The 20,325-nt window shown below is 32.0% G+C and overlaps 1 protein-coding gene across 1 annotated transcript in view; it reads right to left on the bottom strand.

Annotated features, from left to right (window-relative positions):
- Positions 1-12,836, bottom strand: part of LOC145293225 (solute carrier family 35 member F6-like) — a 62,323-nt gene extending 49,487 nt beyond the window's left edge. The window contains exon 1 of the mRNA XM_080139769.1: positions 12,510-12,836. Within this exon, the coding sequence (XP_079995895.1) occupies positions 12,510-12,598 (89 nt within the window). The 5' untranslated portion in view covers positions 12,599-12,836. The remainder of the gene's footprint in view (positions 1-12,509) is intronic.
- Between the last annotated feature and the right edge of the window lie 7,489 nt (positions 12,837-20,325).

Genomic DNA, 20,325 nt, shown 5'->3' with positions numbered 1-20,325 from the left:
CATACTGTTTGTCAGAGAGAAGATTTGGTTTTGCGAGGTGGTGAACTAGTGCTTGATTGATTAAGGTCTCAAAGATTTTAGTGAAGAGTGGGAGGAGACAAATAGGGCGATAATTGAGACGGTCTGTTCTTTCACCAGAATTCTTGTACCATAGAGGCCATCTTCCAGCTATTAGGGAAGCAACTATGAAAATATAGGAGCCTATCTTAGCATGTAAGACAGGTTCCTATAATATTTTATAACAAAACAGTCATCAACCGAAAGTAAAACACATCCCTTTTATAAACAACGAACACCGTATAGTGTAGCTTGCCAAAAATTAAAAGAGTTAACTGACAACACCATTGAGTATAGCTTGCCAAAAATTAAGACTGTGTCAAAGTGAAGGAACTAATAAGAAAACAAAAAAGGGTCAGCTGCTGCTTTTCTTAGAACTGAATATCTTCAAGTGGAGTACGATCTTGCTCAGCTGCTCAGTGGACAAAGGCAGAAGAAATAAAGAAAGAATCTATCCAGCTAAAGCTATTTTAGCTCCTTACATCAAGTGAATTCATGCTACGTCTGGAGCCATTTCTGTAAAAATAGAAAGCCATTCTATAAACAACAATTGTATTTTAAGTGAATGATGCTCAACAACAACGTGCCTCCCAATATTCTAATATTCCAATATTCTAATATTCCAATATTCCAATATTCCAGCTATCATCACCATAAACTGAGGCTGCCATTTTGAGCCTATGCTATATTGTGAATTGATGAAACCTCAAAAGCCAACTGTATAAAAACAATTGCATATCAACAAGAATCAAATGACATCATTCAAATCATCATCATCATCATCATCATCATCATCATCATCATCATCATCATTATCACCATCATCATTTAAATCATCATCATTATTCAAAAAATCATCATCTAAATCATCATCACCATTCAAAATCATCATCATCACCATTCAAATCATCATCATCATCATCATCATCAAAATCATCATCATCATCAAAAAATCATTATCATCATCCAAACTATCATCATTCAAATAATAAAAATCATCTTCATCATCATACAGTCATACTCCCAATCATCATAACCATCATCATCATCATCCAAATCATCATCATCATGATTCAAAAAATCATCATCATGATTAAAAAAAATCATCATCATCATCCAAATCATCAAAATCATCATCCTTCAAATCATCATTATCCAAGTCATCATCATCAATCAAATCATCATCATCATTAAAATCATCATCATCCGAGTCATCATCATCAATCAAATCATCATCATCATTAAAATCATCATCATCCGAGTCATCATCATCAATCAAATCATCATCATCATTAAAATCATCATCATCCGAGTCATCATCATCAATCAAATCATCATCATCATTCAAATCATCATCATCCAAGTCATCATCATCAATCAAATCATCATCATCATTAAAATCATCATCATCCAAGTCATCATCATCAATCAAATCATCATCATCATTAAAATCATCATCATCCAAGTCATCATCAATCAAATCATCATCATCATTAAAATCATCATCATCCAAGTCATCATTATCAATCAAATCATCATCATCATTCAAATCATCATCATCCAAGTCATCATCATCAATCAAATCATCATCATCATTAAAATCATCATCATCCAAGTCATCATCATCAATCAAATTATCATCATCATTAAAATCATCATCATCCAAGTCATCATCATCAATCAAATCATCATCATCATTAAAATCATCATCATCCAAGTCATCATCATCAATCAAATCATCATCATCATTAAAATCATCATCATCCAAGTCATCATCATCAATCAAATCATCATCATCATTAAAATCATCATCATCCAAGTCATCATCATCAATCAAATTATCATCATCATTCAAATCATCATCATCCAAGTCATCATCATCAATCAAATCATCATCATCATTAAAATCATCATCATCCAAGTCATCATCATCAATCAAATCATCATCATCATTAAAATCATCATCATCCAAGTCATCATCATCAATCAAATCATCATCATCATTAAAATCATCATCATCCAAGTCATCATCATCAATCAAATCATCATTAAAATCATCATCATCCAAGTCATCATCATCAATCAAATCATCATCATCATTCAAATCATCATCATCCAAGTCATCATCATCAATCAAATTATCATCATCATTCAAATCATCATCATCCAAGTCATCATCATCAATCAAATCATCATCATCATTAAAATCATCATCATCCAAGTCATCATCATCAATCAAATCATCATCATCATTAAAATCATCATCATCCAAGTCATCATCATCAATCAAATCATCATCATCAATCAAATCATCATTATCATTCTAATCATCAAAATCATCATCATTTAAAACATCATCATCATCTAAATCACTATCATTATCATCCAAAACATCCAAATCATCATCATCATCATCATCATCATCATCATCATCGGTTTAATATCTGTTTTATATTCTGGCATGTTCTTTTTGCAAATGACTTCCAAACTAACTTATCTCTGGTCAGGTATTTATTAATCCCTCCTCATCACTTCCTCCCATGTTTGGCATTCCGCATGTTCTTTATCCACTAATCCAACCACCCTAATACATTCTTTCAATTTGACCAAACCAATGAAGTCTCTTGTTCTGCAAATATCTTCGGTACTTCTATACTTATTGTACCGGGACAAAATAATAACACTATTATTTAGAAAGGGGAAGGTGTTTTGCAACTATTCTGTACTTTAACCTACCAAATTAATAAACAATGATATCATAAAAGTTGAATTTAAATTTGAAAATACTATTAAAAAATAGTGGTGTAGAAACACCCAGGCAATGCCGGGCACCCAGGCAATGCCGGACACCCAAGCTAGTATTATGATATGAAGCAAAATAGTTCACAGTTCACACCTAGAGTTACATTGCACTTTTTAGTGTCATAAAAATGCTGCAAACTTGTTCAAAAATTGACTTTAACCGTCCTGGTACACATATTCTACTAGTTATATATATATATATATATATATATATATATATATATATATATATATATATATATATATATATAATATTCATAATTGAAATTATTGAAAGGGGTCTTCTGTATAAGAAACATATCGGACAATTCATGTTGAAACGTTACTTTTTAAGTTAACTTTGAATGCTATGATTTTTCACAATTTGATTCAATTAATGTAATAATCAAACAGTACTGTAATTAACCCATTATGTCCCGGGATATCTAAAATTTTTTACTATTTGGTTATTCATTTTATATAGAAAGCAAAATATTGACTCTCCTATAAATAGGACACTAGGTACATGGAATATATTTTAGAAATCAAGAGGCTATACATTCAAGATAAAATTTATACATTATAGTAAGGAAAGCAAAGCAGTTAACACCAAGAGTTACATCGCACTTTTTTGTAATAAGTTAGTGGCTTACCATTGCAAAACTCATTTATATAAGTTCATACATAATCGAACAAATGGAATTTTAACAAATTTCACAATAAATTTTCAAGAAGGTTTTCAACAACTCTTGGAGAGAAGTTGATGAATTTTATCCTTTCTTCAGAGTAATTATGCGATAAGCAGTACTATTATCTATTATCTTTTAGATTTTAAAAATAAATTATTGGGTGTTCTATGTATAGGAGCTAATGGGTTAATGGGCTATCGATCAGAACAAGAGAACTAAGAAATTGAAAAATATTTACTCTTCTATAAAGAGGACACTGGGTACGTGTGATATATTTTAGAAATCAAGAGGTTATACATTCAAGATGAAAAATAAAAGAAAAAAAAAGAAACTGGAATCTTAGGGAGATATCAATCATACCAGTTATTATAGGTGCTACAGGACTTATGAAGAAGAACCTGAGGTCCTACCTAACTAATATTCTTGGTGAACCAAGTGCAAAAGAGATCCAGACAATTGCACTTAAGGGAACAGTGAGAATACTAAAAAGAGCTTTCGGTTGGTTTCAATAAAAAGCAGGGCAATGTTGGAAGCTGGTTTGGCTGCCCCATATCCTGCGTTGCAATCTTCAAAGAAAGAAAATGAAAAAAAAAAAAAAAAAATCTGCATATTATTGTAAGAAAGCAAAGCAATTCACACAAAGAGGTGCATTGCATTTTTAGCAATAAGTTGGTGGCTTACTGTTGCAAGATTTATTTATATAAGTTCATATATAATCAAACTAATAGAATTTTAGCAAATTTCACGATAATTTTAAAGTATCCAACAACTCTCAGAGAAAAGTTGATGAATATAGATGGACTTTATCTTTTCTTTAGAGTAATTATGCAGTAAGCAATACCATTATGTATTATTGTATAGATTTTTTTTTTTTTTTTATCATTTGGTGCCCTATTTATAGGACCGTGGGACCTAACGGGTTAAAGGCTATTGATTAAAGCAAGAGAATTAGGAAATGGAAAAACACTTTGAAGGCAGGCTTGGCAAGCCTCCCACAATTGCAGAGCAATCCACACAAAAAACTAATCGAACAGGAACTCAGCATTAGGAAGAGAATTTTCAACATGATTGAATTGTTAGCTTCAAAGAAGCAAATAAAGAACGTGAACTTGTTAACATTTTTTTTCTTTCTTTTTTTTTTGCTGTTGTTGTTTATTAATGTCATAAGCGGCTGCATCCGCTGCTGTTTGGATCATTATAGAAAAAAAACGCTTTTATTCCAACAATCTTTCTAACTAGAATAAGTATTATTTGGCCTTTAAGAAATGGAATCTAAATTCATTTTTTTTTTCTCATAAAGAACACAGTGCAACGATAAAAAAAATTAACTCCCTAGTCAGAATCAAATATTAATTTTGTAGAATGAAATCTATCGATGACAAAAGTCGCTTTACTTTATTATCTAGAATAGACAGATAGAAGATATGACGTTGTTTCAAAAACCAAAAATATAGTCTTCTTCAACACTATTACTACTAATACTAAAATTGAAACATGAGAAAACTTAATTCATTAATTATTATTAGTATATTAACTAAACAGCATAATCACGTTGACACACCAGTTCCCACTGGATCACCGAAGTTAAGCAACGTTGAACCTGGTCAGTACTAAATGGGTGACCATTTGGGACTTTCAGGTGCTGTATGTGCTCTCCGCTTATCTCGGCATTGTTTCCAGTCGTCCTGGTCTTCTTCTTGCCACTGGACTCAAACCATGCCAATTCAAGAGAGGTGTGGTTGAGGATTACGCAACCCTTGCCTCACAGTTACACACACAGCTGCCCTTACAGGGGGTATCCTTTGTCTTTCGAGACTGAATGGAGGCATAATTTTCCCCACTCTTTATCTGTGCCTAAATCCAAACGTAGATTCCATGAGCAAAGCTTCTTTCTTAGAACTGCACGCCAGTGGAACTCTCTGCCGCTTGCCTGTTTCCCACCTAACTACAACTTGGACGTCTTCAAGTCCAACATAAACAAACTCCTGACAAACCGCCCCCTTAAGTAAGACACTCTATCAAAACCCCCAATACTAATGATTACTACAATACTATCTCATTGATTACTGTACACGCAATAACCCTTATCCCTGAGTGGCCTTCGGGCCTTGATAAGTGGTGACCCCCATGTAAAAAAATAAATAATAAATAACGACTCAGTAATTATTAATTAAGTTGGTTAATTCTTGGTCGATAATGCCTCAAAAATCGAAAATTAAATAAAATACTGGTAGAACGTTACATTTTCGCACAGTTAGGTAGAAGAGTAACTTATCTTGCCTTTGCCTTTGATAACATTTATTTGTTTGTGTACCACTTTTTCGTATCAATGGGTATTGTAATTAAACCCGAGTATCTTACCTTTGGTAACATTTATTTGTTGCATATTTAATTTTTTCACTAAATTTTTTGGGTTTGTATTACTGTACACATAGATTCGAAAAATTTGTCAAAAAACAAATATATAACAAATGTTATCAAAGGCAAGATAAGTTACTTTTCTACCAAACTGGATATAATTTTTGTGTTTTTATTCAATTTAACATGTTTATTCAACTCGAAAAACATACAGTGTTTACCGATGTAATGGAAAATTCAAAATGGCGCCCGACTCTCTCTTTAACACGGTAAGTTCGGGAAAAGGTGTTATAAATAATAAATTAGACAAAATACTTTTAGAAATTAGCTCAATATATGTTACCGTGACATAACTTGACATATATTCGGTGTTTTTTTAATAGTATTTTGTCTAGTTTATTATTTATAAAACCTTTTCCCGAACTTACCGTGTTAAAGAGAGAGTCGGGCGCCATTTTGAATTTTCCAAATTCCGGTAAACACTGCATGTTTTTCGAGCTGAATAAACATGTTATATTGAATAAAACCACAAAAAATATATCCAATTTGGTAGAAAAGTAACTTATCTTGCCTTTGATAACATTTATTTGTTATATATTTGTTTTTTGACAACTTTTTCGAATCTATGTGTACCCAATTTTTGTTTTGTTGGCTATAGTAAAAAATACCCCCCCCCCGCCGTTAATCGCGAAGAAATAAGTAAAAATAGAAATTTGAATGAAGTGAATTGAACTAAATTAAATTTATCTCGTAGATTTTTTTCGTTTTTTTAGCATTTAAATAAAAGAAAATTTTGTTTTGTTGAAAGTGACTTGAAAAAATCGACTTTCTCATCATTTTATAGTGTGTATTTATCGATTAAAACAAAACAAACAAAAAACGTGGAATCAAGCTTTTTAGAATGTTTTAAATTAACAAATCGATTCCTGTTGTAATGAAGCAACGCAACGACTGTTGAGTCTATGAGAAGACAGGTGCGCGTTCATTGAGAACAAAAGACGATGAGGAAAAAAAAACAGATTATAGACGCTATTATACCATTAATTACTTATAAAAATCGAACTTTCATTTTCATTAGTAAAACAGTAAACCAATAACGTGATTGTTGAACATTTTTAAATAAATTTCGTTCTTTTTTTTTTCTTTTTCTTTTTTGTGGAAATCGCTTCAGACAATGCATGAAGCCATTTGGTGTAAGAAGTTAAAAAGAACCAAAAAAGATTCCCGAGATCGACAAAATATTCCTGGGTGCTCATTTAAATTGGCACTTACGGCGGCAAAATAAAAAAGAAAATACAGAAAAGTTTGTACAAACGAAATATTTTTTTTAAAAATCACGTAATTTGATCAAGTTATATTTTTTGGTTGGTATTTATTTTTTTGTTTTGTTCCCCCCCCCCTCCAAGAAAATCAAATTTTATGACTAAGCGAGTCGTAATGTTTTCGTCCGCCATGATTAAATCCGATGAAATAAAAAGTGAAGACAGCTCAAATCGAAGTTGAGAAGTGAAAACTCAGCCTTACGTTTTTAATACAGTTTAGTAGTAAAATCACTAAAAGTCGAGTTTCTTAGTTTTAAATAAAACTACTTGATCGATTTAAGTAATTTTTGGAATATGACATCTTCGTTCTGTAACGAATACGTACATCATACTGACTTTTCTGTATTTTCTTTACTTCTAATTGCCGACATGAGTGCTAATCTGAATAAGCACCTATTTCCGAATTAGTTTAGAAGTTACATCGATTAAAACGTTGTGAAAATAACGCTCAATAATCCAAATAAAAGAATTTACTTCTTTTCGTCTCAACCATTTTTCGTTATTATTGGGGGGGGGCACTACTCTTTTAGGCGATTTACATGTGATTTTACGACCTCTAGACACCTCCAAAAGTCACCACATATGTAAAACGATGCAACTTTATTATAAATTAATATTATCAATATAACTTTTGGGTGCTTCTACACTTTATCGCCGAAACTGGAGACGCCATTTTATTTCGAGCACCTATCGATTAGAATCAGAGAGAGAAATCAACATTTTAAACTATGGCCAAAGTTAGAAATAAATAACAAAAAAATTAAACTGGATATTAATTACTTCCGGAAAGAACTATGAAAAAAAAGTAAATAAAGAACGTGAAAGAGAACATATATCCATAATTGTTTAATTGGAAATGTTTCGATTTAATTGATGAAAACGGAAAAAAATTTCATTTAATTTTAGGTTAATTTTATCTTTTCGGAAGCAATCGTTCTCCAGTTTAATTTTTTTGTTATTTATTTCATGCTTCGGCCATAGTTTAAAATACTGATTTCTCCCTTGGATTTTAACGGCAGGTGCTCGAAATAAAATGGCGTCTCCAGTTTCGGCAATAAAATGTAGAAGTACCAACTTTTGTACCATTTAAAAGAAGGGCAAAATAAACCAGTAATAATTTTTTTAAAATTTTTCATCGAACGAAAATAATAAAATTGCGAGACGAAAATCGTGTTTACATAATTGGCGCTTTAAAATAACGTTCCCATGTAGTAAGCATTCCGAACGTGAAAACATACCCGTGTTTAATAAATCGAGCAAAAATCAACTAATGGTCAGATTTTCGTGAAATTTTCGATACTTATCCATTTTAGAATGAAATTACATATAAAATGCAGGTTCCGTAAAATATACGAGGGGAAATATTTTTTTAGTGCGTGTCCCCCCCCCCCATATTTATTTTTTTCGAAATTTGAACAAAATATATTTAAATCTATCGAACTTTCTATTTATTATGAAACATAAGAGTTCAAATAAGTAAAAAAATATTTTTTTTAATTTAAATACACGCATTGAACAAAAACTTACCTTGATGTTGCAATTAAAAAATGATATAAATTTAATATTATTATGCTTTTTTTTTAAATAGCGTTTTTCGAATTAATATATACTATAATCAGTTGAATTGCCAAGAAAAAGAAACTTCCTAAAAATTAATTAATTTTTTAAAAGATTAAAACGATTAAAATTCCATTATTTCAAACAATGTTACAACATAGTTTTTTAATTGTGTTTACATTTTTTTTTTAATATTAATTTTTAATATAAACATGGCCCTTGTCAGTTATTTTATCGCTAGATTAAAACCGATTTGAAAATATTATTGTACAAGTATTAAGCATTTTGTAGCCCCCCCCCCCGCTCATTTTGTTTGTTTCTTTTGACCGAACAAAAGTATGGAAGCCGGTAGTTAATCAAATGAACATTCAGTAAAACCGTATTTCCTATTTAATATACAAATGTTTATAATATTACTAATCATTAAACTGTAAATCTTAAAACCTAACAAAATTATAACGAAGATTAATTATTAATTGCAGTTTGAAGAAGATAAACAAAGGTTTAAAAAATCATTAAGTCGCTTTTGCTTTTCCATAGTTTGTATAGTTAACACAAGTCTGACGTCACGGAATCGTGCTTTCTTTTTTTCACATTCGGTTGGCAGTGTCTCATGACCTCGCTATTCGAATTTAGGGTTAGTGGTAAAAAAAAAAAAAATGGTTAACTACTTTAAAAAGTTAGAATGCTTCGGAAGTGGAGGATTATTTTGCGTTAAATTTATCTCTGAATCAGATATCCAACTCTAAATTTTAAAATAATGTTGTTTTTTTTGGTTGTTTTATTTTTATGTTGTTTTTTTCGGCATTTTTCTTACTTTCTTTCCACCTCAACACTCGCCTTTAAAATGGCGACATTTAAATGTTTTCGAGTATGCTGACAACGAATATCACGCTTAAATCTTGCGCAAATATGTAGTTTTCTGGATATTAAGCCCTTCCAATGCGGTCATGTTCTTCTCCCAACTGAAAAGTACTAATGCGCATGCGTGTTACAAAACACCTTTTCCTCCCCTCCCCATGTTAAGAATGGCGAACGTCACTGACATTTATTAAGTAATACATTGGGAAAAAAAAATCGGTCAATTTTTACGACGTGCCCCACTGCCCCACCCAGCGTATTATAAGCACCCCAACCTCCCCATGTTAAGAACGGCTTTCGGAATAAACACTCCCCAACATCTCCATGTTAAGAACGTCTTTCGAAGTTGTGGGGTGTTTATTCCGAAACCGTTCTTAAGATGGAGAGGTTGGGGTGCTAATAATAGGCTGGCGCACGTCCTAAAACCTGACCAAAATTTCTTAATATCCAGAAAACGACTTGTCTGCGCAAAACTTAAATGTGATGTTCGTTTTCAGCATTCTCGAAAACCGAAGGAAGTCATTTTAAATGTAAATGTTAAGGCGGAAAGAAAGTATAAAAAGAATTTTTTTTTTCCTGCTTTCCGCTAAATATTTTAGGGTGTTCACACGTAATCGAAAAAAAAAAAAAAAAAAAAGGGTGCTTGTTAAAATACAGTCGATAGATCGATTTTTAAAAATATGTTGTTTTAACCAAAAAAAATCGATGCCTCTGTTCAGTCTCGAAAGACAATGGATACCCCCTGTATGGGGCAAACAGCGCGTGTAATTGTGAAGCAAGGGTTGCGCAATGGCAAGAAGTCCAAGACGACTGGAAATAATGCCGAGATAAGCGGAGAACACATACAGCAACTGGAAGTCCCAAATCATCACCCATTTAGTACTAACCAGGTTCAACGTTGCTTAACTTCGGTGATCCTGCGGAAACCGGTTTGTCAACGTGATTATGTCGTATTACGTACTTAATTGTTATGCAGAAAATAGTAATATATCTAAAAATTACGAAAAATTATCGAGTAGAAATTTATTTATAGTTAAAAGTAATTTTTACGGAAAGAGTAAAATCGCATTGTTCTTAGGCTTTATAAAGTAGGCAGTAGGAGGCTACACACAGGGGACATAACTCAGAAGGGAATATTTTAGATTATTTGTGTCACGGTGGTAATATTTGTTGTCTAAAACGATAGATTTTTTTTGTTTTCTTGTTGTTTTTTTCTTTACTAAAAACACCATAGCAGTTGTTAACTTGTTCTATTCGATGAGTTTTCGTAATTTTTGGATATATTACTATTTTCGACATGACAATTGAGTACGTCATATTGTTTTTGCGTAAAACAACATTTTTTTTTTAAATCTGTCGACTGTATCGTAACCAAAGAAAAATCACGTTTGAAGAGGGGAGAGATTTGAGGATGTTAAAAAAAATTGTGATTTCCACCCACTCCCCTTTAAATTTCGATAATCGACAATTAGTAAATGAAATAAATAGTAATGCGTAATTCACGTAGAGACGAGAAACACACACACACACACACAGTCGCACAATTTTATTAATATAAGAATTAAGAATATTAAGTGCGGTGTCGTCGTTAATAATAACAGCACACGTTTATAAAAGAACAATGATATTTTAAACCATCCGCATTTCTTCCTTCGTTCCTTCGGAGCGTGTGAAAAAGAGAGCGAGTCTAAAGAAAAGACGCGGCGGACACCTGCTTTTTAGTAGCAAACAACAGACACCGACTTTTAAAGACTACAACAACAACATCAAATGCCTTAATTAATACGTTTAACTGTTTAAAGATAAAAACGCACGCAAAACAAATAACTGAAGAAAAGAGTTAATTTGTTTTGGGGGCGTTCGGCAATTAGGTACATATCTAGAATATAAATAAAAGTTTTAAATAATCAGTGACTGTCATGAACCTTTCTCTCTCTCTCTCTCTCTCTCTCTCTCTCTCTCTCTCTCTCTCTCTCTCTCTCTCTCTCTTTATTGGCGCATGGTTTAAAGTTTAGTTCAACGAATAGGGATAAATAGAGAGAGGGGAAAGGGGGAGGTGGCGAGCACATGCCAAATCGAATGGATGGAGAGAGAAATACCATAAAAAATACGCGAATGAACAACGAAGAATACGAAGACACTTCAGAACTTGGCGTTGCGTTGTTTCAATTTTGTTTTGCTTTTTCATTTCTTTAATTATGCCATATACACACACATATATATATGTGTGTGTGTGTGTGTGTGTGTGTGTGTGTGTGTGTGTGTGTGTGTGTGTGCATACATGTGTGTATACATAAGTATGTGTGCATATGTATACACGTATATGTATGTGTACTGTAGTACCGTATGTGTATATGTGTGTGTGCGCGTTACCAAATCAGCTTAATTGCTAATAAAAGCCAATTTAAATGACTTTCTATTCGATAGTTTAAATGCTTCCCAGTTCCTTTCAATTTCGGAAGTGTCACGTAGTAATTCATTTTTTCTTCTTTTATTTAAACTATTAACAAGAGATTAAAATGACTGACCATTCACAAAGAAACCGAAATGCATTCCGATGCACTGAATTTCGTAAATAAATTATTTTTTAATGAAATTATTATTATTATTATTATTATTATTATTATTATTATTATTATTATTATTATTATTATTCCTTTTAATAGTTTACACTATTGTATTTTCGATTTCAAGAAATAAGTACGTACCACTAATAGTAAAAAAAAAAAAAATTTAATATAATAATAATAATAATAATAATAATAATAATAATAATAATAATAATAATAATAATAATAATACGTAAGTCACGTAGAGTTGAGAAATGCACATACACGCGAAATTTCTGTACAATAAAGAGATAGAATAATTAAAGTCTACTTACTTCAGTAAAACGGGAAATAGAGTTCCACTGACGAGCAGCAGACCAACTAGATATCGTTGGAACCTGTTTAAAGCCATTACCTCGCGCATTATGGATAATTTTCGAGGAGGAAAAAAAAAGAGAAACGAAACACAGGAAAACTGAGATTGAATAGAAAATCTACTTCCACTTTTAGTCTTCGGCGACGAATGAAATTGACTGGAAATGATGAGGCCGCCGACAATTCAGTCAACTTCAACTAAGAACGTTGCCGATCGATAATTATATGTAGACATCGCCAACAAACCTCGCGGTACAAACACTTATTCGAAATGGTTTGCTTGTTCTGCTGATGATAATAATAATAATAATAATAATAATAATAATAATAACATAGAAGTCATCTTTAGTGTGTACGACGGGTGCGCGAGCGCGTGGATGCAACTAGGTAGGGAAGCCCGACTATCACACTGACGGTCGGGTTTCCATTCTCAGATTTAACGATCACCAGGTCTAGCCATATTGAAAAGCTGTGATACAGAGTAACAGTTATTTATGGATTATACACACTTTATATATATATATATATATATATATATATATATATATATATATATATATATATATATAAAGTGTATATATATATAAAGTCAAAAGTGTATATATATAGTACGTATATATATATATACTTTATATATACATACACACCACTTTATATATATATATATATATATATACATACATACACACACACTATATATATACATATATATATAGACACACACTATATATATATATACATACACAATTTATACACACTTTATATATATATATATATATATATATATATATATATATATATATATATAGTCTTTGAAGTTTTTAACCTTTAAAACTATACAAAAAAAATATTTTTTATCATTCGTTAGAAAACCATCTAGTCAGTAAGTCATTTAATCACCTGCAATCACTGCATCAACTCGCTCTCGAATTTACTATAATACCAATAATTTATTTTTCAAGTGATCATCATTTGTTTACCATGAAACACTGTTTCGGGGATTTATATATATATATATATATATTCATCCACATACAGTACTGTTTCATTGTATCACAACGCATCAGTGCAGCAAGACTAACATCTTTCCCTAGCTGAGGATTGACCCTACAGTTCTACCCACCATCCCATGCGATCGGTGCTCGCAAATGACCTCAACGAATGTCCATTTAAATAAACACTCGCCCACCGCTTTTACAGTGCTCGAGCTGCTTGTTTATTTACAAACAAACAGAAACCCTCGCTTTATAGCAATTTAAGTAGCGGGTGAAATACATTTATGACAGTGCTCTACCCAAAGAGGGGGGAGGGGGGGGCGGTTAATATATAGTCAACCACATACAATACTGTTTCGTGTATCACAACTCATCAGTGTGACATTAACACACCGGTTCCTATTAGATCACCGAAGTTAAGCAACGTTGAGCCTCGTAAGTACCAGATGTGTAACCACTCAGGAATACTAGGTGCTGTATGTAGGAGGACATCGACACTTTCATGCAATAGTTGTAAAAACCTAACAGCCGTCATTTCATCTGGCAGGGATATACATGCAATTGGGTACCATTTGTGATTTTCATACACTTGTGAAAGTTCCTCCTTCGGAGGAAGTCAGTTCGGTTGGTTGGTACTTTATATAAATACTTTTATATAATACCGCCTCTGGGAACAGATAAGCTCCAATATAATTTTGTTGAGCTTTGTATTATCCTGATAAGACCTCCTCTTAGAGATTTGATTTTAGTGTCTTCTTTTAACTTATATATTAGTGTTGGGACGATTAATCGGAATCAGAAATCGAAAAAATCGGAATATTTGAGGGCATCAGAATCGGAATTGATGCCTATTTTCCGATGCCAAAACGATTCTTTTAATTGTCTTTTTTTTTAATTTGATTTTCTTTAAACCAAAATCTTCCATTGCTGGTAATAACGATAAAATAATGAATATTTATTGATTTTAAAATACCAGTAATATTAAAATCGATAGATCATCCTTCACAAATGTAATTTTACGTTGAGGAAAATATCTGCATATTTAACGTGGTTTTTTTTTTTTTTTTTTTTTTTTACGAAAATCAGGGGAAATAACAATCTTATAGTTGAATAATTAGAGATTTATAAAGAATCAGAATCGGAATTGGAATCGATAATTGTATCGGAATCAGAAAATTCAGCACGGAATTGGGAAAAAATATTGAAATCGTCCCATCATTAATATATATATATATATATATATATATATATATATATATATATGGACTTGCCGTGGCCACTGCGAGCGTTCACTAAACCTTTCTGTCTCCCTCTCTCCCTCCCATCAATCCATATACTCCAGTGTATAGCTAAACAATTTTACTGAATACAGCCAAATCTTAAAACCCAAAATTGAAATTCTTCCCTCTCTCCCTCCCTATATCACTACACCTTCACCCACGCCTAGCTGAATTTACTAACACCCCCCCCACACACACACACTACAATCTAATGAAAACTGTTATTGTTGATCTCCGCCCCCCTTATTTTCTCTTCCCCTCTTTCTTTTTTCCTTTTTTTTTCTCTCGTATTTCTTTTTAAATCGTTCTTCCAAATAATAATAGCCATTTCTGTAAGGTCTGACGAGGCTGCTGGATCGTAAATATGGTCCGGCAACCGAAACATATGTAACTGAACAGATAAAACGGTAATAAAAAATAAAACGCATATTTGCTCTGCAATAGTATTGAGCACTCTCTTCAGGTTTTACTAATTACCATTTTTACTATATATATATATATATATATATATATATATATATATATATATATATATATAGTCTAAAGAAGCTTTCAATAAAAAAAAAAATACAAAAATAAAGTATGCAGTTTAAATTCCCGGAAGGAAAAAAAAAAAAATAATAATAATAATAATAATAAAAAATTAACTTTAACCTATCGCAAACTTAGCACCTACATAATCCGACTTCTAAAACGTTTATAATGACAAAAGAGAATTCATTTATACAAGGATGAAAAAAAAGCCATTACTAAAATTGTTAAATAGAAATAGACTTAGCACTTGCATAAGCCGATTTCGCAAAAGTCTTCAATTTTAAAACAGAATTTAACTACATAAGGATGAAAAGAGAAAACTTTAACTAAAATTTTGTAAATAGAAAACGGGGATCATCAGCTGCTTACCATGTAGCTGTTTTAGAGATTTAAATATATATATATATATATATATATATATATATATATATATATATATATATACACTTGTGCCCGATATTATTCATACCCCTCGGATCTTTGAGATTTCTATAAGAATATTGCTCAAACCAGAAGGTAGACAATATTAAAGGGATTTCAAACAATAAATCAAGCATAAGCATTTAATTTAAACTCAACAAATAAATAAATTATGCTAGTTTGAAACATTATACAAAGAAAAACAATAATGGCACTAGTTCAAAATTATTCATACCTCTCTTACTAATAGTCAATAGCATGCCTTTTATTCTTAATAACTGCCTGTAACCGTTTTGGATATTTATCAACAAGGTTTTTACAAGCATCAACACTGATTTTTGACCATTCTTCAATGCAGTAGTTCTCCAAATCCCTCAAATTTCTAGGTTTCCGCTTTTTAACGTCAGTTTTCATTATGTGCCAGAGGTTTTCGATAGGGTTCAGGTCAGGACTCTGGCTAGGCCATTCCAAAACATTAATTTGATTATCCTCAAACCATTTCTTGACTATTTTTGCAGTATGTTTTGGATCATTATCCTGTTGAAGGACCCAGTTTGGTCCTAAATGGAGCTTCTCCGCATCCTGTCTAATGTTTTTTTCTGGAGTATCTCCAAATATTGCTCCTTCTTCATGGTTCAATCTATCTTGACCAAACTACCTGGACCACTAGCCGAAAAGGAGCCCCAAAACATTAGGCTACCACCACCATGTTTCACCGTGGGTATGGTGTTCTTTGGGTTGTAAGCTTCTCCTTTCTTCCTCCAAACGTAAGAAGCATCCATATGGCCAAACAATTCAATTTTTGTTTCGTCAGCCCACGAAATACTTGAGAAAACGGACTCTGGAGAATTCACATGGGTCCTAGCAAACTTTAGACGTGCTGCAAGGTGTTTTTCGGTGTGCAACGGAGTCCTTCTTGGTCTTCTTCCTTTCAGACCATTTTCATGCAGAGTCCTTTGCAATATTTGCCTTCATATTTTTATGCCAAAAGACTCCAGATTTTCTAAAATGTCCTTAGTAGTGGTGGTTGTATTTGCATTAACACTTCTTACAATATTCCTGGTGGCTCTAGCAGACAGTTTCCTTTTCCTTCCTCTACCAATCAAGTTGTTTGTTGTGTGGTGGCTCTGGAATTTTTTGATGATGCTCTGTACTGTTGCTGTAGGGACCTCAAATTTCTTGGAAATTGACTTGTAACCTAAACCATCCTAATGGGAATCCACAATTTTAGTCCTAAGATAATTACTCAGCTCTTTTTCTTCCCCATTCTAATAATTTTTATTCTTTTATTGGTTTTCAGTTGATATCATTTTAATTTCTGAAAAATGCAAAAAACGAAATGAAATTAATCACAGATTGTATAAAAACATTCAAAATAAGAATCAAACAGGAAACAAACAGTCAGAAACTCGATTTATACTGAAAAAATAAGGGGGTATGATTATTTTTGAACATTGCAGATTTTATAAATAGCTGTATATTTCTTTTATTACAAGTATCCCGAGATTTTAAAATGACGAAAATGATCAGAAGAGGTTTATTAAGAATATGTATCAATATGGACGTAAACAATAAATTCTTACAAAGTTACACCTAATAAACTCAATTTTCAAGGGGGGTATGAATAATATCGGGCACAAGTGTATATATATATATATATATATATATATATATATATATATATATATATATATATATATATATTAAATATACATTTACTTATCATATATATATATATATATATATGATAAGTAAATGTTTGGAGGTACAGAATTTATACATAGTTTTAAATAAAATAGGCGGAAGTTTCTCAAGAGCTCTTTCGGCTATCATCTCATCAGGAGAAAATCGATAGTGTAAAAAATAATATTATGTCGAAACTTTAAAGAGTTCTAATGGGGAACTATTGAATGTCTCCATTAGAACTCTTTAAAGTTTCGACATAATATTATTTTTTACGCTATCGATTTTCTCCTGATGAGATGATAGCCGAAAGAGCTCTTGAGAAACTTCCGCCTATTTTATTTAAAACTATGTATAAATTCTGTACCTCCAAACATTTACTTATATATATATATATATATATATATATATATATAAGAAAGAAAGAGAGAGAGAGAAATATCAATGTTCACAGATATTAGTAAATATCGTCGGTCTTCGTTTAAGAAGGGACATAAATTCAGTTTACACCAAATTCTCAGTGTTCCCTATTGCTTTCAGAGGTTTCTAAGAATTTCAGAGAGATGACATGTAACATTCTTACAATACCCATTATTACTTAATAGAAATGTGTTGTCAAACTGCTATCCAGCACTAGTTTGCATGCAGAGCACACACAGACACAATGCACAACACTCCAAAGTTTGAGACATATACGTTTATCACTCTTTATTTCTAGCAGTTGCATGTTTCAGCCCATAGGTGGTGATATCGACTTCTTCTTCTCTCTCTCTCTCTCTCTCTCTCTCTCTCTCTCTCTCTCTCTTACACCTAGGAAGCCAAGCTGAATGGTAATGTTAAAAACACACTCCTCCTGACTTCCTTGTAAGCATGTCTTATTTTCGTTGCCCATAATAAATTCACACGGTTTGTAAGTTACACAATTCCTATTTACAATGCCTCCCCATGAGAAAGAGTTAGACACCAGGACCGTTTTTTAACATAGAGAAAGGAAAAAAAATTTTGGGTTTGTATTACTGTACACATAGATTCGAAAAAGTTGTCAAAAAACAAATATATAACAAATAAACGTTATCAAAGACAAGATAAATTATTTTTCTACCAAACTGGATATAATTTTCGTGTTTTTATTCAATTTAACATGTTTATTCAGCTCGAAAAACATACAGTGTTTACCGATGTATTGGAAAATTCAAACTGGCGGCCGACTCTACTTTAACACGGTAAGTTCGGGAAAAGGTGTTATAAATAATAAACTAGACAAAATAATATTAAAAAAACACCGAATATATGTCAACTTATGTCACGGTAACATATATTGAGCGAATTTCTAACAATATTTTGTCTAGTTTATTATTTATTACACCTTTTTCCGAACTTACCGTGTTAAAGAGAGAGTCGGGCGCCATTTTGAATTTTCCAATATATCGGTAAACACTGTATGCTTTTCGAGCTGAATAAACATGTTAAATTGAATAAAAACACGAAAATTATATCTAGTTAGGTAGAAAAGTAATTTATCTTGCCTTTGATAACATTTATTTGTTATATATTTGTTTTTTGACAACTTTTACGAATCTATGTGTACAGTAATACAAACCCAAAATTTTAAATCGTCTCAGTCGTGAAGGATTTCTCCTCCACTGACAACAAGAAATTGAAGTGTAGCATCTGAAGAACAGATATTACACTTTGATCTTGGCCCGTAGATAGTTACCCAGTGTGTGAGCATTGTTTCTTTATTTGTTTTTCATCTATAAATGTTGCTTTCTTTCAGCATGGCAGACGACAGTCAATGACTCCACTACCACTTTATTTGCTCATTTTCATTTATTACTTTTTTACTTGAAGTTCTGAATTTTTTAGATAAGGGCTGATTATTTATATTACTTGTATTGATTGGGTTATCGTTCTCATCTTGAGTGTTATTTCTGCAATGTTTCGGTCGGATTGTCCTTCAACCTTCCTCAGGCATGTTGGTTGTTGTTGTTCGGAAAAGAGAAGAGTTAAGTTACTAAGTTCCGTAGATGTTTTCATATTCCGTGAGTTAATATCTAAAACCATAAAATAGAAACTAACACACGGAATACAAAAACATCTACGGAGCAAGTAACTTTTCTTTTTTTCTTTTCCAAATAACAACCAGCATGCCTGAAGATGGTCGAAGGACAATCCAACCGAAACGTTACACAATTAACACTCAAGATGAAACCAAGTAATATAGACTTTTTTACTTATTTTGTTTAAATTAAATTCCATCGCTTACAATTACTCAGGTTGGTTTAATCATAGAATATGGACAAATGTTTTTTTTTTTTTTTTTTTTTACAAAGGAGTCACCACTTATCAAAGCCCGAAGGTCACTCAAGGATAAGGATTAATGAATATAAGGTAATAGTGTTGTAATTGTTAATGGTATAAGTTGAGTAGAATTTGATTATTTAAGGAGACGGCTCAACAAGAATTTGTTTGCATTAGACTTGAAGGCTACCATGCTGTAGTCGGTCATGAAGCAGGTCTATGGAAGAGTGTTCCACTGCGGGTTGTTCTAGGAAAGAAGCTGTCTCTATGGAATCTGTGTTTAGATTTAGGCACAGATAGAGTGTGGGGGGAAACTGTTGATGGTTATTGTAATCTAGAGGTCCAATTTTTACAAACTCTATGCTTCAAATTAGAATGTATTTTGACAATAATACATCGAATGTTGTCTTCTAAGTGGTCTATTGTGTCTAGTTTATCAGCATAGACATGGGACTTTCCATATCCCCAAAGACAATAATCTAATGGGATTAAATCGCACGAATGAGGTGGCCATTTGACAAGTTCACTTCATGAAATTATTCATTCATCAAACGTTTCTCTCA

Source organism: Euprymna scolopes, chromosome 14, assembly GCF_053919585.1.
Source record: "Euprymna scolopes isolate OS-2025 chromosome 14, ASM5391958v1, whole genome shotgun sequence".
Taxonomy (NCBI): domain Eukaryota; kingdom Metazoa; phylum Mollusca; class Cephalopoda; order Sepiida; family Sepiolidae; genus Euprymna; species Euprymna scolopes.
Note: the sequence above shows the minus strand (reverse complement) of the source record. Positions and strands in the feature narration are given on the sequence as shown.